Source organism: Rattus norvegicus, chromosome 2 (assembly GCF_021556685.1).
Source record: "Rattus norvegicus strain SHRSP/BbbUtx chromosome 2, alternate assembly SHRSP_T2T, whole genome shotgun sequence".
In the NCBI taxonomy this organism is placed as follows: Eukaryota; Metazoa; Chordata; class Mammalia; order Rodentia; family Muridae; genus Rattus; species Rattus norvegicus.
This window is the reverse complement of record NC_141535.1, coordinates 90020240-90041140: the sequence shown is the minus strand read 5'-3', so window position 1 is coordinate 90041140 and position 20901 is coordinate 90020240. Positions and strand designations below refer to the sequence as shown.

At 35.9% G+C, this 20901-nt stretch overlaps 1 protein-coding gene across 1 annotated transcript in view; it reads left to right on the top strand.

Moving 5' to 3' along the window:
• Window positions 1-20901, top strand: part of Tgap1l1 (GTPase activating protein testicular GAP1 like 1) — a 144303-nt gene that overhangs the window by 96611 nt on the left and 26791 nt on the right. Inside the window, exons 39-47 of the mRNA XM_087636522.1 lie at window positions 367-553; window positions 3488-3597; window positions 4891-5077; window positions 8079-8188; window positions 9482-9668; window positions 12605-12714; window positions 14008-14194; window positions 17133-17242; window positions 18543-18729. Of these exons, the coding sequence (XP_087492648.1) occupies window positions 367-553; window positions 3488-3597; window positions 4891-5077; window positions 8079-8188; window positions 9482-9668; window positions 12605-12714; window positions 14008-14194; window positions 17133-17242; window positions 18543-18729 (1375 nt within the window). The remainder of the gene's footprint in view (window positions 1-366; window positions 554-3487; window positions 3598-4890; window positions 5078-8078; window positions 8189-9481; window positions 9669-12604; window positions 12715-14007; window positions 14195-17132; window positions 17243-18542; window positions 18730-20901) is intronic.

The window sequence follows — 20901 nt, the reverse complement described above, 5'->3', positions numbered from 1 at the left end:
GTGCTGTTTGTAAGCACTGGATGTTTTCACACACAGAACATACATGGTTTGCAACAATCTTCATTCATTCTTATACCCTGGATCCTGCCAACGTCCTCTGGCTTCTGTAGGTAGCAGTCATACATCTAGTACACTGACATTCATAAAGAATTTTAAAAATGTTTTTCCATGATGCTGTACAGAAAAGTGATTTGCAGAAAATATTTTATGTAATACTCTAGCTATATATTCTAACTTCCTTTGAGATCTGATTATACTATGAGTTTGTCTACAAAACATTTACCCTATTTGTTCTTCGTAGTTATATTTCTAACTTACATTATTTCAAATTGGTCTAACCTAAAATTCTCCTTTTTCTTTGTTTAGCCTGTTCCAACAGGTTCCAGAATCAAACTTTATACTATTAAAACATCTCTTGTGTGCATTAACAATGCTAAAAGATTCTTCCATGAATAATTTGGATCTTTCCAGATCATCTGTGCGCATAGCTCCGCGTGGATTAAGGGGTCAAACTTTGAGAGACTCATTATTTGGGACTGACATCTTCAGAAAGGTAAGGGGATCAGAAATTTGCGTTTGGGAACAAATGTATAATTATGATTCAGTAATTGGGAATACTTTGAAAGGATCATTTCTCTAACAGGAAACCCTAGTATTGCATAATTCTGGAGTGGAGTAGAATATGTATTGATCTATTTCAGGAAGATTTGGGAAGGGAGATTTTTAATGAAGTTAAAGAAGTTAATCATTTCGTTCTACCGTTCATCCCTTCTTTCTTCTTAAATTTTGGTTTATGTATTGATTTTTTAGTCAACAATAATCTGCACATATAATTCTTATCCAAGAAGACTTGAGCGAATTTGTAAAATATCAAAATTATCTAGGTGTTCTTTGTTTTTTTTTCAACTCTACCACAATTTTCGGAGTATAGATTCGTTGTTTTTCATAATTCTTAGACTTATATTACTAAATATTCACATCATGTGAATTGCTGTTCATATTGAAGTGCATTGCACATATATATTTGTATATATAAATATAAACTAATATGTATTCTTATATATACATATATGTGTGTTTGTGTATACATATAGGTGTATGTGTACTTTTACATGTAAATGCATTTGTATATGCACAGGAATATACATAATTAATGATAAATAATGAGTGTATTTTATTTTGCATTCTTTCCATTATTTTAGCACTCACCTACTTCAGGTATATTTTTATGTTACTCAGGTATTCTCTAACTGTTACTTTTATTATAAACACTTAAATATTTTTCTCTAATTTATTTACTTCATATCATGATTGCAGTCCCTTCCTCAAAGTCCCATCTTTACAACCTGGTTTTCAATCCATTCTTCTTTACCTCAGTACTGTAGAACTTCCATTGACACCAACTCTTTCTTATACATCAATTAGCAACAGGAATATGTGCACAACTTTGGACCTAAGCCATAGAAAGCAGCCCAGGAAAAAAGAAACTAACCAGTGGTAGAAAACACAGTCAGAGCCAGTCTGCACACGAACTGTTAGGGGACATACCTGAAGATCAAGTTGCACATCTGCTACATATATGTAGGGGGACTACGTCCTGCTGCTGGAGCATATGATGGGGGAGGTCCTGCAGATTTAAAGCTGAAGGATCACAGTGATCAAAGGCTACAGCAAGAGACCAGGATATAGAAGGAGAGGCATCTCAGGGAGGTTCCAGTATTGAGATAATGATAAATTACAGAGTGGTGAAACCAGACCAGTGACAAATTTAATGTCCTTTTGCAAGAAAATCTGTTTAGAAAAGAGGGTATAATGTGTAACCATTTATGGCACTACAGTCTCACACAGTGTATAATTTTTTTTAATTTTAATTTGATTTTTTAATATTAACTTTAATTTTTTATTTAATTTTAATTTTTGATAATTATTGAGAGGGGATTGTTTCCAAGGGGTATATGGAAGGATTTAATAGTGAAAGAGAGTTACTTGTTAGCATGATTAGAAATTTACAGGGAATCAATAAAGGACATATTTGGAAAAGGATAAAAGGCAAAGAAAATGTATATATGACAGAAAACAAGGTACAGGTTACCTAGCATTTCTCAGGTATTTGGCCCAGAAGAAAGAAGATATAATGATGTTACTCACAATGGAGGATGACAGCACAAGTTATAGCTAAAATGGGAGTCTTACTCAGGACTCTACATGGCTTGGTCTACAAACATATCTTTTTACTTAATTTCTAATTACCACTGTATTTTCTAGTGTTCTCACTTTTGGAGAGTTGCCTATTTCCAAAAAGAGGCCTGTGGTTTTGGTTTGGTTTTTTTTTGTTGTAATTTTTTAATATCTGATCCTCCTCTTGTTGCTGCTGCTGCTACTCCTCCTCTTCTTACTACTACTATTTTACATTTATTTGCTCATTTTACATCTTGCATGCTGCCACCCACATCTTCTCCCCTCATTCCTTCTCTGAGTCAGTCAGGGGCCCTAGGTCATCCTCCTTCCCTGGCACATCAACTCTCCTCAGGGTTAGCATAACTTCTGCCCCTGACTTCAGGTGGGGAAGGGTTTTCACAGTCAACAGCTTAAGTGTAACCCCTGCTCCTTATGTTGGGGGACCCACATGGAGACTAAGCTTTACATTTGCTATAAATGTGCTGCAGCATCTGGTGCCTTTTCATGTCGAAGTTCAGCCCTTACTATTTCACAGTGGACCAGCTTAGGTGATTCTCTAGCTCTTCCTATGGAGTTCCTATCTTCTTCCGGGCACAGAATCTTTCCTGCATTTCTACCAAAAAGTCCTTCATAGATCCATAAGATCCAATGATTGGCTATGGCTATTTACATCCTATTTCAGTCTACTGCTGGTTGGAGCCGTTCAGAGAGCAGTTATGAAGGGTCCTCTCTGGATATCCACATAGGAGTTGCCTTCCTTCAGGCAGAGAGAGCTTTGGCCTGGGAATTGGAGTGCAGATCAGTGATTGCAAGGAGTGGTGTGGACTAGAAATCAGGAGAGGCAATATGAACAGACTGTAGTTTTATTTCATTGTTATAGCAACCAGGACTCTGCTTAATTGATTCATGTCTTAGGTAAGAAACACAAGATCCTGCATTTAGTTTCCACATTTGATCCAAGATTCTGGTGAGACGTCAGTTTGGGGTCTTTTAGGGAAGTAGGCTCTCAACCACTGATTCTCACCCTCCCTAATCCTGTAACACTAACATATTTCCTCATGGTTTTGTGACTCTTAACCATTACTTCATTTTGCTTCTCTTCATACTTCAAATTTTGTTCCTGATATGATTATAAAGACAAATGCATAGAATATCTGATATGGAAAATATATGATATGGGACCCCCTAATGATTATGACCCACAAGATAAGAATCACTGGTATAAAGTGCTAATTTCAAAAAATGTTTCTCAAGTACTATCTACAATATACATTGACCATTACTTTTTTGTTTCATATCAATAAAACAGGATTTTATTATTAACATTGATTCAACCACACTTACCTTGATCCAGTATGAAAATTGGCTTTGCATCCCAGAAAAAGGAACTCTGTCTGGAGAATTTAATGCCATCGAAAGGTAATGATACATTAAGCACTTGGGGAACTGCACCAATATAGAAGCAGTGCTTTTGGAAGATATATAGGCTTGTGTTTCTAGTATTGCAAGCAGCAATGATGTCCTATGCCAAGAGGTTCCCTTCGCTCAGACTTGTATTTTCACTTTATTAACATTCTGCTTTCACAAGCTAGTGTGTTGAACCATGTCTCAAACTTACTTGGGAGTTGTCTCCTTTAAATGTCATGATTTAGAAGACAGTTTACGTAAAACCTTGTGTTCAGGTCTGGCTAGAGTATTGGATTAGTTCTTGTGTGAGACAACTTATAAGTATGTGCATGTAATACCTCTGGGTTACTTGCTTCCTTTAATTGTTATCATGGTATTGTGATATTTCCCATGGTCAATATAAGTCATTGATTAGAACATGAATCTATTACTGAATTCTTTCTCAACTATAACTATGTAGAGATGTCTAGCTAAGGTATAGCTTTGACTTCTTTGAGTCATTTTTCTGTCTGATACTCCATAGGAGGATTTCATATTTATCTGGAGCTTTGAGCTCCCATTGCAACCAGGTGCCCTTCATCTCTTTCTTGCAGTAGCAGAATCTTTTATAATTGTATTGTGTTGGATCACTAGTGTGCTTACTGCTCCTTATTTTCTAGAGTGTCACCAGAGTGTTCCATGGATTCATACTACATTTGATATTAAATATATCTCCAGGCCATGGTGGTTGGAAAGATGGTTTGCTGCTGAAAAACACTGGATATTTTCATACACAGATCACACATGGTCTTCAAATCTTCATTCATTCCAATACCAGGGCATTGAGTAGAATCATGAGTGTGATTCTGCTCCTTATGTTCTAGATTGTTATAAGACTGTGTCATGCAATTATAATACATTAGATGTTAAAGGTGTCCCCCGGCTGGCAAGAAAGTTGGTGTGCTGTTTGTAAGCACTGGATGTTTTCACACACAGAACATACATGGTTTGCAACAATCTTCATTCATTCTTATACCCTGGATCCTGCCAACATCCTCTGGCTTCTGTAGGTAGCAGTCATACATCTAGTACACTGACATTCATAAAGAATTTTAAAAATGTTTTTCCATGATGCTGTACAGAAAAGTGATTTGCAGAAAATATTTTATGTAATACTCTAGCTATATATTCTAACTTTCTTTGAGATCTGATTATACTATGAGTTTGTCTACAAAACATTTACCCTATTTGTTCTTCGTAGTTATATTTCTAACTTACATTATTTCAAATTGGTCTAACCTAAAATTCTCCTTTTTCTTTGTTTAGCCTGTTCCAACAGGTTCCAGAATCAAACTTTATACTATTAAAACATCTCTTGTGTGCATTAACAATGCTAAAAGATTCTTCCATGAATAATTTGGATCTTTCCAGATCATCTGTGCGCATAGCTCCGCGTGGATTAAGGGGTCAAACTTTGAGAGACTCATTATTTGGGACTGACATCTTCAGAAAGGTAAGGGGATCAGAAATTTGCGTTTGGGAACAAATGTATAATTATGATTCAGTAATTGGGAATACTTTGAAAGGATCATTTCTCTAACAGGAAACCCTAGTATTGCATAATTCTGGAGTGGAGTAGAATATGTATTGATCTATTTCAGGAAGATTTGGGAAGGGAGATTTTTAATGAAGTTAAAGAAGTTAATCATTTCGTTCTACCGTTCATTCCTTCTTTCTTCTTAAATTTTGGTTTATGTATTGATTTTTTAGTCAACAATAATCTGCACATATAATGCTTATCCAAGAAGACTTGAGCGAATTTGTAAAATATCAAAATTATCTAGGTGTTCTTTGTTTTTTTTTCAACTCTACCACTATTTTTGGAGTATAGATTCGTTGTTTTTCATAATTCTTAGACTTATATTACTAAATATTCACATCATGTGAATTGCTGTTCATATTGAAGCGCATTGCACATATATATTTGTATATATAAATATAAACTAATATGTATTTTTATATATACATATATGTGTGTTTGTGTATACATATAGGTGTATGTGTACTTTTACATGTAAATGCATTTGTATATGCACAGGAATATACATAATTAATGATAAATAATGAGTGTATTTTATTTTGCATTCTTTCCATTATTTTAGCCCTCACCTACTTCAGGTATATTTTTATGTTACTCAGGTATTCTGTAACTGTTACTTTTATTATAAACACTTAAATATTTTTCTCTAATTTATTTACTTTATATCATGACTGCAGTCCCTTCCTCAAAGTCCCATCTTTACATTCTGGTTTTCAATCCATTCTTCTTTACCTCAGTACTGTAGAACTTCCATTGACACCAACTCTTTCTTATACATCAATTCGCAACAGGAATATGTGCACAACTTTGGACCTAAGCCATAGAAAGCAGCCCAGGAAAAAAGAAACTAACCAGTGGTAGAAAACACAGTCAGAGCCAGTCTGCACACGAACTGTTAGGGGACATACCTGAAGATCAAGTTGCACATCTGCTACATATATGTAGGGGGACTACGTCCTGCTGCTGGAGCATATGATGGGGGAGGTCCTGCAGATTTAAAGCTGAAGGATCACAGTGATCAAAGGCTACAGCAAGAGACCAGGATATAGAAGGAGAGGCATCTCAGGGAGGTTACAGTATTGAGAGTATGATAACCCTGGGTTCGGTCCCCAGGACCAAAAAAAAAAAAAAAGAAAAAGAAAAAAAGAGAGTATGATAAATTACAGAGTGGTGAAACCAGACCAGTGACATATTTAATGTCCTTTTGCAAGAAAATCTGTTTAGAAAAGAGGGTATAATGTGTAACCATTTATGGCACTACAGTCTCACACAGTGTATAATTTTTTTTTAATTTTAATTTGATTTTTTAATAGTAAATTTAAATTTTTATTTAATTTTAATTTTTGATAATTATTGAGAGGGGATTGTTTCCCAGGGGTATATGGAAGGATTTAATAGTGAAAGAGAGTTACTTGTTAGCATGATTAGAAATTTACAGGGAATCAATAAGGACATATATTTGGAAAAGGATAAAAGGCAAAGAAAATGTATATATGACAGAAAACAAGGTACAGGTTACCTAGCATTTCTCAGGTATTTGGCCCAGAAGAAAGAAGATATAATGATGTTACTCACAATGGAGGATGACAGCACAAGTTATAGCTAAAATGGGAGTCTTACTCAGGACTCTACATGGCTTGGTCTACAAACATAGCTTTTTACTTAATTTCTAATTACCACTGTATTTTCTAGTGTTCTCACTTTTGGAGAGTTGCCTATTTCCAAAAGAGGCCTGTGGTTTTGGTTTGGTTTTTTTTTGTTGTAATTTTTTAATATCTGATCCTCCTCTTGTTGCTGCTGCTGCTACTCCTCCTCTTCTTACTACTACTATTTTACATTTATTTGCTCATTTTACATCTTGCATGCTGCCACCCACATCTTCTCCCCTCATTCCTTCTCTGAGTCAGTCAGGGGCCCTAGGTCATCCTCCTTCCCTGGCACATCAACTCTTCTCAGGGTTAGCATAACTTCTGCCCCTGACTTCAGGTGGGGAAGGGTTTTCACAGTCAACAGCTTAAGTGTAACCCCTGCTCTTATGTTGGGGGACCCACATGGAGACTAAGCTTTACATTTGCTATAAATGTGCTGCAGCATCTGGTGCCTTTTCAGGTCGAAGTTCAGCCCTTACTATTTCACAGTGGACCAGCTTATGTGATTCTGTAGCTCTTCCTATGGAGTTCCTATCTTCCTCCGGGCACAGAATCTTTCCTGCATTTCTACCAAAAAGTCCTTCATAGATCCATAAGATCCAATGATTGGCTATGGCTATTTACATCCTATTTCAGTCTACTGCTGGTTGGAGCCGTTCAGAGAGCAGTTATGATAGGCTCCTCTCTGGATATCCACATAGGAGTTGCCTTCCTTCAGGCAGAGAGAGCTTTGGCCTGGGAATTGGAGTGCAGATCAGTGATTGCAAGGAGTGGTGTGGACTAGAAATCAGGAGAGGCAATATGAACAGACTGTAGTTTTATTTCATTGTTATAGCAACCAGGACTCTGCTTAATTGATTCATGTCTTAGGTAAGAAACACAAGATCCTGCATTTAGTTTCCACATTTGATCCAAGATTCTGGTGAGACGTCAGTTTGGGGTCTTTTAGGGAAGTAGGCTCTCAACCACTGATTCTCACCCTCCCTAATCCTGTAACACTAACATATTTCCTCATGGTTTTGTGACTCTTAACCATTACTTCATTTTGCTTCTCTTCATACTTCAAATTTTGTTCCTGATATGATTATAAAGACAAATGCATAGAATATCTGATATGGAAAATATATGATATGGGACCCCCTAATGATTATGACCCACAACATAAGAATCACTGGTATAAAGTGCTAATTTCAAAAAATGTTTCTCAAGTACTATCTACAATATACATTGACCATTACATTTTTTGTTTCATATCAATAAAACAGGATTTTATTATTAACATTGATTCAACCACACTTACCTTGATCCAGTATGAAAATTGGCTTTGCATCCCAGAAAAAGGAACTCTGTCTGGAGAATTTAATGCCATCGAAAGGTAATGATACATTAAGCACTTGGGGAACTGCACCAATATAGAAGCAGTGCTTTTGGAAGATATATAGGCTTGTGTTTCTAGTATTGCAAGCAGCAATGATGTCCTATGCCAAGAGGTTCCCTTCGCTCAGACTTGTATTTTCACTTTATTAACATTCTGCTTTCACAAGCTAGTGTGTTGAACCATGTCTCAAACTTACTTGGGAGTTGTCTCCTTTAAATGTCATGATTTAGAAGACAGTTTACGTAAAACCTTGTGTTCAGGTCTGGCTAGAGTATTGGATTAGTTCTTGTGTGAGACAACTTATAAGTATGTGCATGTAATACCTCTGGGTTACTTGCTTCCTTTAATTGTTATCATGGTATTGTGATATTTCCCATGGTCAATATAAGTCATTGATTAGAACATGAATCTATTACTGAATTCTTTCTCAACTATAACTATGTAGAGATGTCTAGCTAAGGTATAGCTTTGACTTCTTTGAGTCATTTTTCTGTCTGATACTCCATAGGAGGATTTCATATTTATCTGGAGCTTTGAGCTCCCATTGCAACCAGGTGCCCTTCATCTCTTTCTTGCAGTAGCAGAATCTTTTATAATTGTATTGTGTTGGATCACTAGTGTGCTTACTGCTCCTTATTTTCTAGAGTGTCACCAGAGTGTTCCATGGATTCATACTACATTTGATATTAAATATATCTCCAGGCCATGGTGGTTGGAAAGATGGTTTGCTGCTGAAAAACACTGGATATTTTCATACACAGATCACACATGGTCTTCAAATCTTCATTCATTCCAATACCAGGGCATTGAGTAGAATCATGAGTGTGATTCTGCTCCTTATGTTCTAGATTGTTATAAGACTGTGTCATGCAATTATAATACATTAGATGTTAAAGGTGTCCCCCGGCTGGCAAGAAAGTTGGTGTGCTGTTTGTAAGCACTGGATGTTTTCACACACAGAACATACATGGTTTGCAACAATCTTCATTCATTCTTATACCCTGGATCCTGCCAACGTCCTCTGGCTTCTGTAGGTAGCAGTCATACATCTAGTACACTGACATTCATAAAGAATTTTAAAAATGTTTTTCCATGATGCTGTACAGAAAAGTGATTTGCAGAAAATATTTTATGTAATACTCTAGCTATATATTCTAACTTCCTTTGAGATCTGATTATACTATGAGTTTGTCTACAAAACATTTACCCTATTTGTTCTTCGTAGTTATATTTCTAACTTACATTATTTCAAATTGGTCTAACCTAAAATTCTCCTTTTTCTTTGTTTAGCCTGTTCCAACAGGTTCCAGAATCAAACTTTATACTATTAAAACATCTCTTGTGTGCATTAACAATGCTAAAAGATTCTTCCATGAATAATTTGGATCTTTCCAGATCATCTGTGCGCATAGCTCCGCGTGGATTAAGGGGTCAAACTTTGAGAGACTCATTATTTGGGACTGACATCTTCAGAAAGGTAAGGGGATCAGAAATTTGCGTTTGGGAACAAATGTATAATTATGATTCAGTAATTGGGAATACTTTGAAAGGATCATTTCTCTAACAGGAAACCCTAGTATTGCATAATTCTGGAGTGGAGTAGAATATGTATTGATCTATTTCAGGAAGATTTGGGAAGGGAGATTTTTAATGAAGTTAAAGAAGTTAATCATTTCGTTCTACCGTTCATTCCTTCTTTCTTCTTAAATTTTGGTTTATGTATTGATTTTTTAGTCAACAATAATCTGCACATATAATGCTTATCCAAGAAGACTTGAGCGAATTTGTAAAATATCAAAATTATCTAGGTGTTCTTTGTTTTTTTTTCAACTCTACCACTATTTTTGGAGTATAGATTCGTTGTTTTTCATAATTTTTAGACTTATATTACTAAATATTCACATCATGTGAATTGCTGTTCATATTGAAGCGCATTGCACATATATATTTGTATATATAAATATAAACTAATATGTATTTTTATATATACATATATGTGTGTTTGTGTATACATATAGGTGTATGTGTACTTTTACATGTAAATGCATTTGTATATGCACAGGAATATACATAATTAATGATAAATAATGAGTGTATTTTATTTTGCATTCTTTCCATTATTTTAGCCCTCACCTACTTCAGGTATATTTTTATGTTACTCAGGTATTCTGTAACTGTTACTTTTATTATAAACACTTAAATATTTTTCTCTAATTTATTTACTTTATATCATGACTGCAGTCCCTTCCTCAAAGTCCCATCTTTACATTCTGGTTTTCAATCCATTCTTCTTTACCTCAGTACTGTAGAACTTCCATTGACACCAACTCTTTCTTATACATCAATTCGCAACAGGAATATGTGCACAACTTTGGACCTAAGCCATAGAAAGCAGCCCAGGAAAAAAGAAACTAACCAGTGGTAGAAAACACAGTCAGAGCCAGTCTGCACACGAACTGTTAGGGGACATACCTGAAGATCAAGTTGCACATCTGCTACATATATGTAGGGGGACTACGTCCTGCTGCTGGAGCATATGATGGGGGAGGTCCTGCAGATTTAAAGCTGAAGGATCACAGTGATCAAAGGCTACAGCAAGAGACCAGGATATAGAAGGAGAGGCATCTCAGGGAGGTTCCAGTATTGAGAGTATGATAAATTACAGAGTGGTGAAACCAGACCAGTGACATATTTAATGTCCTTTTGCAAGAAAATCTGTTTAGAAAAGAGGGTATAATGTGTAACCATTTATGGCACTACAGTCTCACACAGTGTATAATTTTTTTTTAATTTTAATTTGATTTTTTAATAGTAAATTTAAATTTTTATTTAATTTTAATTTTTGATAATTATTGAGAGGGGATTGTTTCCCAGGGGTATATGGAAGGATTTAATAGTGAAAGAGAGTTACTTGTTAGCATGATTAGAAATTTACAGGGAATCAATAAGGACATATATTTGGAAAAGGATAAAAGGCAAAGAAAATGTATATATGACAGAAAACAAGGTACAGGTTACCTAGCATTTCTCAGGTATTTGGCCCAGAAGAAAGAAGATATAATGATGTTACTCACAATGGAGGATGACAGCACAAGTTATAGCTAAAATGGGAGTCTTACTCAGGACTCTACATGGCTTGGTCTACAAACATAGCTTTTTACTTAATTTCTAATTACCACTGTATTTTCTAGTGTTCTCACTTTTGGAGAGTTGCCTATTTCCAAAAGAGGCCTGTGGTTTTGGTTTGGTTTTTTTTTGTTGTAATTTTTTAATATCTGATCCTCCTCTTGTTGCTGCTGCTGCTACTCCTCCTCTTCTTACTACTACTATTTTACATTTATTTGCTCATTTTACATCTTGCATGCTGCCACCCACATCTTCTCCCCTCATTCCTTCTCTGAGTCAGTCAGGGGCCCTAGGTCATCCTCCTTCCCTGGCACATCAACTCTCCTCAGGGTTAGCATAACTTCTGCCCCTGACTTCAGGTGGGGAAGGGTTTTCACAGTCAACAGCTTAAGTGTAACCCCTGCTCTTATGTTGGGGGACCCACATGGAGACTAAGCTTTACATTTGCTATAAATGTGCTGCAGCATCTGGTGCCTTTTCAGGTCGAAGTTCAGCCCTTACTATTTCACAGTGGACCAGCTTATGTGATTCTGTAGCTCTTCCTATGGAGTTCCTATCTTCCTCCGGGCACAGAATCTTTCCTGCATTTCTACCAAAAAGTCCTTCATAGATCCATAAGATCCAATGATTGGCTATGGCTATTTACATCCTATTTCAGTCTACTGCTGGTTGGAGCTGTTCAGAGAGCAGTTATGATAGGCTCCTCTCTGGATATCCACATAGGAGTTGCCTTCCTTCAGGCAGAGAGAGCTTTGGCCTGGGAATTGGAGTGCAGATCAGTGATTGCAAGGAGTGGTGTGGACTAGAAATCAGGAGAGGCAATATGAACAGACTGTAGTTTTATTTCATTGTTATAGCAACCAGGACTCTGCTTAATTGATTCATGTCTTAGGTAAGAAACACAAGATCCTGCATTTAGTTTCCACATTTGATCCAAGATTCTGGTGAGACGTCAGTTTGGGGTCTTTTAGGGAAGTAGGCTCTCAACCACTGATTCTCACCCTCCCTAATCCTGTAACACTAACATATTTCCTCATGGTTTTGTGACTCTTAACCATTACTTCATTTTGCTTCTCTTCATACTTCAAATTTTGTTCCTGATATGATTATAAAGACAAATGCATAGAATATCTGATATGGAAAATATATGATATGGGACCCCCTAATGATTATGACCCACAAGATAAGAATCACTGGTATAAAGTGCTAATTTCAAAAAATGTTTCTCAAGTACTATCTACAATATACATTGACCATTACTTTTTTTGTTTCATATCAATAAAACAGGATTTTATTATTAACATTGATTCAACCACACTTACCTTGATCCAGTATGAAAATTGGCTTTGCATCCCAGAAAAAGGAACTCTGTCTGGAGAATTTAATGCCATCGAAAGGTAATGATACATTAAGCACTTGGGGAACTGCACCAATATAGAAGCAGTGCTTTTGTAAGATATATAGGCTTGTGTTTCTAGTATTGCAAGCAGCAATGATGTCCTATGCCAAGAGGTTCCCTTCGCTCAGACTTGTATTTTCACTTTATTAAGATTCTGCTTTCACAAGCTAGTGTGTTGAACCATGTCTCAAACTTACTTGGGAGTTGTCTCCTTTAAATGTCATGATTTAGAAGACAGTTTACGTAAAACCTTGTGTTCAGGTCTGGCTAGAGTATTGGATTAGTTCATGTGTGAGACAACTTATAAGTATGTGCATGTAATACCTCTGGGTTACTTGCTTCCTTTAATTGTTATCATGGTATTGTGATATTTCACATGGTCAATATAAGTCATTGATTAGAACATGAATCTATTACTGAATTCTTTCTCAACTATAACTATGTAGAGATGTCTAGTTAAGGTATAGCTTTGACTTCTTTGAGTCATTTTTCTGTCTGATACTCCATAGGAGGATTTCATATTTATCCGGAGCTTTGAGCTCCCATTGCACCCAGGTGCCCTGCATCTCTTTCTTGCAGTAGCAGAATCTTTTATAATTGTATTGTGTTGGATCACTAGTGTGCTTACTGCTCCTTATTTTCTAGAGTGTCACCAGAGTGTTCCATGGATTCATACTACATTTGATATTAAATATATCTCCAGTCCATGGTGGTCGGAAAGATGGTTTGCTGCTGAAAAACACTGGATATTTTCATACACAGATCACACATGGTCTTCAAATCTTCATTCATTCCAATACCAGGGCATTGAGTAGAATCATGAGTGTGATTCTGCTCCTTATGTTCTAGATTGTTATAAGACTGTGTCATGGAATTATAATACATTAGATGTTAAAGGTGTCCCCCGGCTGGCAAGAAAGTTGGTGTGCTGTTTGTAAGCACTGGATGTTTTCACACACAGAACATACATAGTTTGCAACAATCTTCATTCATTCTTATACCCTGGATCCTGCCAACGTCCACTGGCTTCTGTAGGTAGCAGTCATACATCTAGTACACTGACATTCATAAAGAATTTTAAAAATGTTTTTCCATGATGCTGTACAGAAAAGTGATTTACAGAAAATATTTTATGTAATAGTCTAGCTATATATTCTAACTTCCATTGAGATCTGATTATACTATGAGTTTGTCTACAAAACATTTACCCTATTTGTTCTTTGTAGTTATATTTCTAACTTACATTATTTCAAATTGGTCTAACCTAAAATTCTCCTTTTTCTTTGTTTAGCCTGTTCCAACAGGTTCCAGAATCAAACTTTATACTATTAAAACATCTCTTGTGTGCATTAACAATGCTAAAAGATTCTTCCATGAATAATTTGGATCTTTCCAGATCATCTGTGCGCATAGCTCCGCGTGGATTAAGGGGTCAAACTTTGAGAGACTCATTATTTGGGACTGACATCTTCAGAAAGGTAAGGGGATCAGAAATTTGCGTTTGGGAACAAATGTATAATTATGATTCAGTAATTGGGAATACTTTGAAAGGATCATTTCTCTAACAGGAAACCCTAGTATTGCATAATTCTGGAGTGGAGTAGAATATGTATTGATCTATTTCAGGAAGATTTGGGAAGGGAGATTTTTAATGAAGTTAAAGAAGTTAATCATTTCGTTCTACCGTTCATTCCTTCTTTCTTCTTAAATTTTGGTTTATGTATTGATTTTTAGTCAACAATAATCTGCACATATAATGCTTATCCAAGAAGACTTGAGCGAATTTGTAAAATATCAAAATTATCTAGGTGTTCTTTGTTTTTTTTTCAACTCTACCACTATTTTCGGAGTATAGATTCGTTGTTTTTCATAATTTTTAGACTTATATTACTATATATTCACATCATGTGAATTGCTGTTCATATTGAAGCGCATTGCACATATATATTTGTATATATAAATATAAACTAATATGTATTCTTATATATACATATATGTGTGTTTGTGTATACATATAGGTGTATGTGTACTTTTACATGTAAATGCATTTGTATATGCACAGGAATATACATAATTAATGATAAATAATGAGTGTATTTTATTTTGCCTTCTTTCCATTATTTTAGCCCTCACCTACTTCAGGTATATTTTTATGTTACTCAGGTATTCTGTAACTGTTACTTTTATTATAAACACTTAAATATTTTTCTCTAATTTATTTACTTTATATCATGACTGCAGTCCCTTCCTCAAAGTCCCATCTTTACATTCTGGTTTTCAATCCATTCTTCTTTACCTCAGTACTGTAGAACTTCCATTGACACCAACTCTTTCTTATACATCAATTCGCAACAGGAATATGTGCACAACTTTGGACCTAAGCCATAGAAAGCAGCCCAGGAAAAAAGAAACTAACCAGTGGTAGAAAACACAGTCAGAGCCAGTCTGCACACGAACTGTTAGGGGACATACCTGAAGATCAAGTTGCACATCTGCTACATATATGTAGGGGGACTACGTCCTGCTGCTGGAGCATATGATGGGGGAGGTCCTGCAGATTTAAAGCTGAAGGCTCTCAGTGATCAAAGGCTACAGCAAGAGACCAGGATATAGAAGGAGAGGCATCTCAGGGAGGTTCCAGTATTGAGATAATGATAAATTACAGAGAGGTGAAACCAGACCAGTGACATATTTAATGTCCTTTTGCAAGAAAATCTGTTTAGAAAAGAGGGTATAATGTGTAACCATTTATGGCACTACAGTCTCACACAGTGTATAATTTTTTTTTAATTTTAATTTGATTTTTTAATATTAAATTTAAATTTTTATTTAATTTTAATTTTTGATAATTATTGACAGGGGATTGTTTCCAAGGGGTATATGGAAGGATTTAATAATGAAAGAGAGTTACTTGTTAGCATGATTAGAAATTTACAGGGAATCAATAAAGGACATATATTTGGAAAAGGATAAAAGGCAAAGAAAATGTATATATGACAGAAAACAAGGTACAGGTTACCTAGCATTTCTCAGGTATTTGGCCCAGAAGAAAGAAGATATAATGATGTTACTCACAATGGAGGATGACAGCACAAGTTATAGCTAAAATGGGAGTCTTACTCAGGACTCTACATGGCTTGGTCTACAAACATAGCTTTTTACTTAATTTCTAATTACCACTGTATTTTCTAGTGTTCTCACTTTTGGAGAGTTGCCTATTTCCAAAAAGAGGCCTGTGGTTTTGGTTTGGTTTTTTTTGTTGTAATTTTTTAATATCTGATCCTCCTCTTGTTGCTGCTGCTGCTACTCCTCCTATTCTTACTACTACTATTTTACATTTATTTGCTCATTTTACATCTTGCATGCTGCCACCCACATCTTCTCCCCTCATTCCTTCTCTGAGTCAGTCAGGGGCCCTAGGTCATCCTCCTTCCCTGGCACATCAACTCTCCTCAGGGTTAGCATAACTTCTGCCCCTGACTTCAGGTGGGGAAGGGTTTTCACAGTCAACAGCTTAAGTGTAACCCCTGCTCCTTATGTTGGGGGACCCACATGGAGACTAAGCTTTACATTTGCTATAAATGTGCTGCAGCATCTGGTGCCTTTTCAGGTCGAAGTTCATCCCTTACTATTTCACAGTGGACCAGCTTAGGTGATTCTGTAGCTCTTCCTATGGAGTTCCTATCTTCCTCCGGGCACAGAATCTTTCCTGCATTTCTACCAAAAAGTCCTTCATAGATCCATAAGATCCAATGATTGGCTATGGCTATTTACATCCTATTTCAGTCTACTGCTGGTTGGAGCTGTTCAGAGAGCAGTTATGATAGGCTCCTCTCTGGATATCCACATAGGAGTTGCCTTCCTGCAGGCAGATAGAGCTTTGGCCTGGGAATTGGAGTGCAGATCAGTGATTGCAAGGAGTGGTGTGGACTAGAAATCAGGAGAGGCAATATGAACAGACTGTAGTTTTATTTCATTGTTATAGCAACCAGGACTCTGCTTAATTGATTCATGTCTTAGGTAAGAAAACACAAGATCCTGCATTTAGTTTCCACTTTTGATCCAAGATTCTGGGGAGACGTCAGTTTGGGGTCTTTTAGGGAAGTAGGCACTCAACCACTGATTCTCAACCTCCCTAATCCTGTAACACTAACATATTTCCTCATGGTTTTGTGACTCTTAACCATTACTTCATTTTGCTTCTCTTCATACTTCAAATTTTGTTCCTGATATGATTATAAAGACAAATGCATAGAATATCTGATATGGAAAATATATGATATGGGACCCCCTAATTATTATGACCCACAAGATAAGAATCACTGGTATAAAGTGCTAATTTCATAAAATGTTTCACAAGTACTATCTACAATATACATTGACCATTACTTTTTTTGTTTCATATCAATAAAACAGGATTTTATTATTAACATTGATTCAACCACACATACCTTGATCATGTATGAAAATTGGCTTTGCATCCCAGAAAAAGGAACTCTGTCTGGAGAATTTAATGCCATCGAAAGGTAATGATACATTAAGCACTTGGGGAACTGCACCAATATAGAAGCAGTGCTTTTGTAAGATATATAGGCTTGTGTTTCTAGTATTGCAAGCAGCAATGATGTCCTATGCCAAGAGGTTCCCTTCGCTCAGACATGTATTTTCACTTTATAAACATTCTGCTTTCACAAGCTAGCGTGTTGAACCATGTCTCAAACTTACTTGGGAGTCGTCTCCTTTAAATGTCATGATTTAGAAGACAGTGTAAGTAAAACCTTGTGTTCAGGTCTGGCTAGAGTATTGGTTTAGTTCATGTGTGAGACAACTTATAAGAAGTTTGTGCATGTAATACCTCTGGGTTACTTGCTGCCTTTAATTGTTATCATGGTATTCTGAATATTTCACATGGTCAATATAAGTCATTGATTAGAACATGAATCTATTACTGAATTCTTCTTTCTCAACTATAACTATGTAGAGATGTCTAGGTCAGGTATAGCTTTGACTTCTTTGATTCATTTTTCTGTCTGATACTCCATAGGAGGATTTCATATTTAACCAGAGCTTTGAGCTCCCATTGCACCCAGGTGCCCTGCATCTCTTTCTTGCAGTAGCAGAATCTTTTATAATTGTATTGTGTTGGATCACTAGTGTGCTTACTGCTCCTTATTTTCTAGAGTGTCACCAGAGTGTTCCATGGATTCATACTACATTTGATATTAAATATATCTCCAGTCCATGGTGGTTGGAAAGTTGGTTTGCTGCTGAAAAACACTGGATATTTTCATACACAGATTACACATGGTCTTCAAATCTTCATTCATTCCAATACTAGGGCATTGAGTAGAATCATGAGTGTGATTCTGCTCCTTATATTCTAGATTGTTTTAAGACTGTGTCATGGAATTATAATACATTAGAAGTTAAAGGTGTCCCCCGGCTGGCAAGAAAGTTGGTGTGCTGTTTGTAAGCACTGGATGTTTTCACACACAGAACATACATGGTTTGCAACAATCTTCATTCATTCTTATACCCGTGATCCTGCCAACGTCCTCTGGCTTCTGTAGGTAGCAGTCTTACATCTAGTACACTGACATTCATAAAGAATTTTAAAAATGTTTTTCCATGATGCTGTGCAGAAAAGTGATTTGCAGAAAATATTTTATGTAATACTCTAGCTATATATTCTAACTTCCTTTGAGTTCTGATTATACTATGAGTTTGTCTACAAAACATTTACCCTATTTGTTCTTCGTAGTTATATTTCTAACTTACATTATTTCAAAATGGTCTAACCTAAAATTCTCCTTTTTCTTTGTTTAGCCTGTGCCAACAGGTTCCAGAATCAAACTTTATACTATTAAAACAACTCTTGTGTGCATTAACAATGCTAAAAGATTCTTCCATGAATAATTTGGATCTTTCCAGATTATCTGTGTGCATAGCTCCGCGTGGATTAAGGGGTCAAACTTTGAGAGACTCATTATTTGGGACTGACATCTTCAGAAAGGTAAGGGGATCAGAAATTTGCGTTTGGGAACAAATGTATAATTATGATTCAGTAATTGGGAATACTTTGAAAGGATCAAACAGGAAACCCTAGTATTTTCTCTAACAGGAATCCCTAGTATTGCATAATTCTGGAGTGGAGTAGCATATGTATTGATCTATTTCAGGAAGATTTGGGAAGGGAGATTTTTAATGAAGTTAAAGAAGTTAATCATTTCATTCAACCATTCATTCCTTCTTTCTTCTTAAATTTTGGTTTATGTATTGATTTTTAGTCAACAATAATCTGCACATATAATTCTTTTCCAAGAAGACTTGAGCGAATTTGTAAAATATCAAAATTATCTAGGTGTTCTTTGTTTTTTTTTCAACTCTACCACTATTTTCGGAGTATAGATTCGTTGTTTTTCATAATTCTTAGACTTATATTACTAAATATTCACATCATGTGAATTGCTGTTCATATTGAAGCGCATTGCACATATATATTTGTATATATAAATATAAACTAATATGTATTCTTATATATACATATATGTGTGTTTGTGTATACATATAGGTGTATGTGTACTTTTACATGTAAATGCATTTGTATATGCACAGGAATATACATAATTAATGATAAATAATGAGTGTATTTTATTTTGCATTCTTTCCATTATTTTAGCCCTCACCTACTTCAGGTATATTTTTATGTTACTCAGGTATTCTGTAACTGTTACTTTTATTATAAACACTTAAATATTTTTCTCTAATTTATTTACTTTATATCATGACTGCAGTCCCTTCCTCAAAGTCCCATCTTTACATTCTGGTTTTCAATCCATTCTTCTTTACCTCAGTACTGTAGAACTTCCATTGACACCAACTCTTTCTTATACATCAATTCGCAACAGGAATATGTGCACAACTTTGGACCTAAGCCATAGAAAGCAGCCCAGGAAAAAAGAAACTAACCAGTGGTAGAAAACACAGTCAGAGCCAGTCTGCACACGAACTGTTAGGGGACATACCTGAAGATCAAGTTGCACATCTGCTACATATATGTAGGGGGACTACGTCCTGCTGCTGGAGCATATGATGGGGGAGGTCCTGCAGATTTAAAGCTGAAGGCTCTCAGTGATCAAAGGCTACAGCAAGAGACCAGGATATAGAAGGAGAGGCATCTCAGGGAGGTTCCAGTATTGAGATAATGATAAATTACAGAGAGGTGAAACCAGACCAGTGACATATTTAATGTCCTTTTGCAAGAAAATCTGTTTAGAAAAGAGGGTATAATGTGTAACCATTTATGGCACTACAGTCTCACACAGTGTATAATTTTTTTTTAATTTTAATTTGATTTTTTAATATTAAATTTAAATTTTTATTTAATTTTAATTTTTGATAATTATTGACAGGGGATTGTTTCCAAGGGGTATATGGAAGGATTTAATAATGAAAGAGAGTTACTTGTTAGCATGATTAGAAATTTACAGGGAATCAATAAAGGACATATATTTGGAAAAGGATAAAAGGCAAAGAAAATGTATATATGACAGAAAACAAGGTACAGGTTACCTAGCATTTCTCAGGTATTTGGCCCAGAAGAAAGAAGATATAATGATGTTACTCACAATGGAGGATGACAGCACAAGTTATAGCTAAAATGGGAGTCTTACTCAGGACTCTACATGGCTTGGTCTACAAACATAGCTTTTTACTTAATTTCTAATTACCACTGTATTTTCTAGTGTTCTCACTTTTGGAGAGTTGCCTATTTCCAAAAAGAGGCCTGTGGTTTTGGTTTGGTTTTTTTTGTTGTAATTTTTTAATATCTGATCCTCCTCTTGTTGCTGCTGCTGCTACTCCTCCTATTCTTACTACTACTATTTTACATTTATTTGCTCATTTTACATCTTGCATGCTGCCACCCACATCTTCTCCCCTCATTCCTTCTCTGAGTCAGTCAGGGGCCCTAGGTCATCCTCCTTCCCTGGCACATCAACTCTCCTCAGGGTTAGCATAACTTCTGCCCCTGACTTCAGGTGGGGAAGGGTTTTCACAGTCAACAGCTTAAGTGTAACCCCTGCTCCTTATGTTGGGGGACCCACATGGAGACTAAGCTTTACATTTGCTATAAATGTGCTGCAGCATCTGGTGCCTTTTCAGGTCGAAGTTCATCCCTTACTAT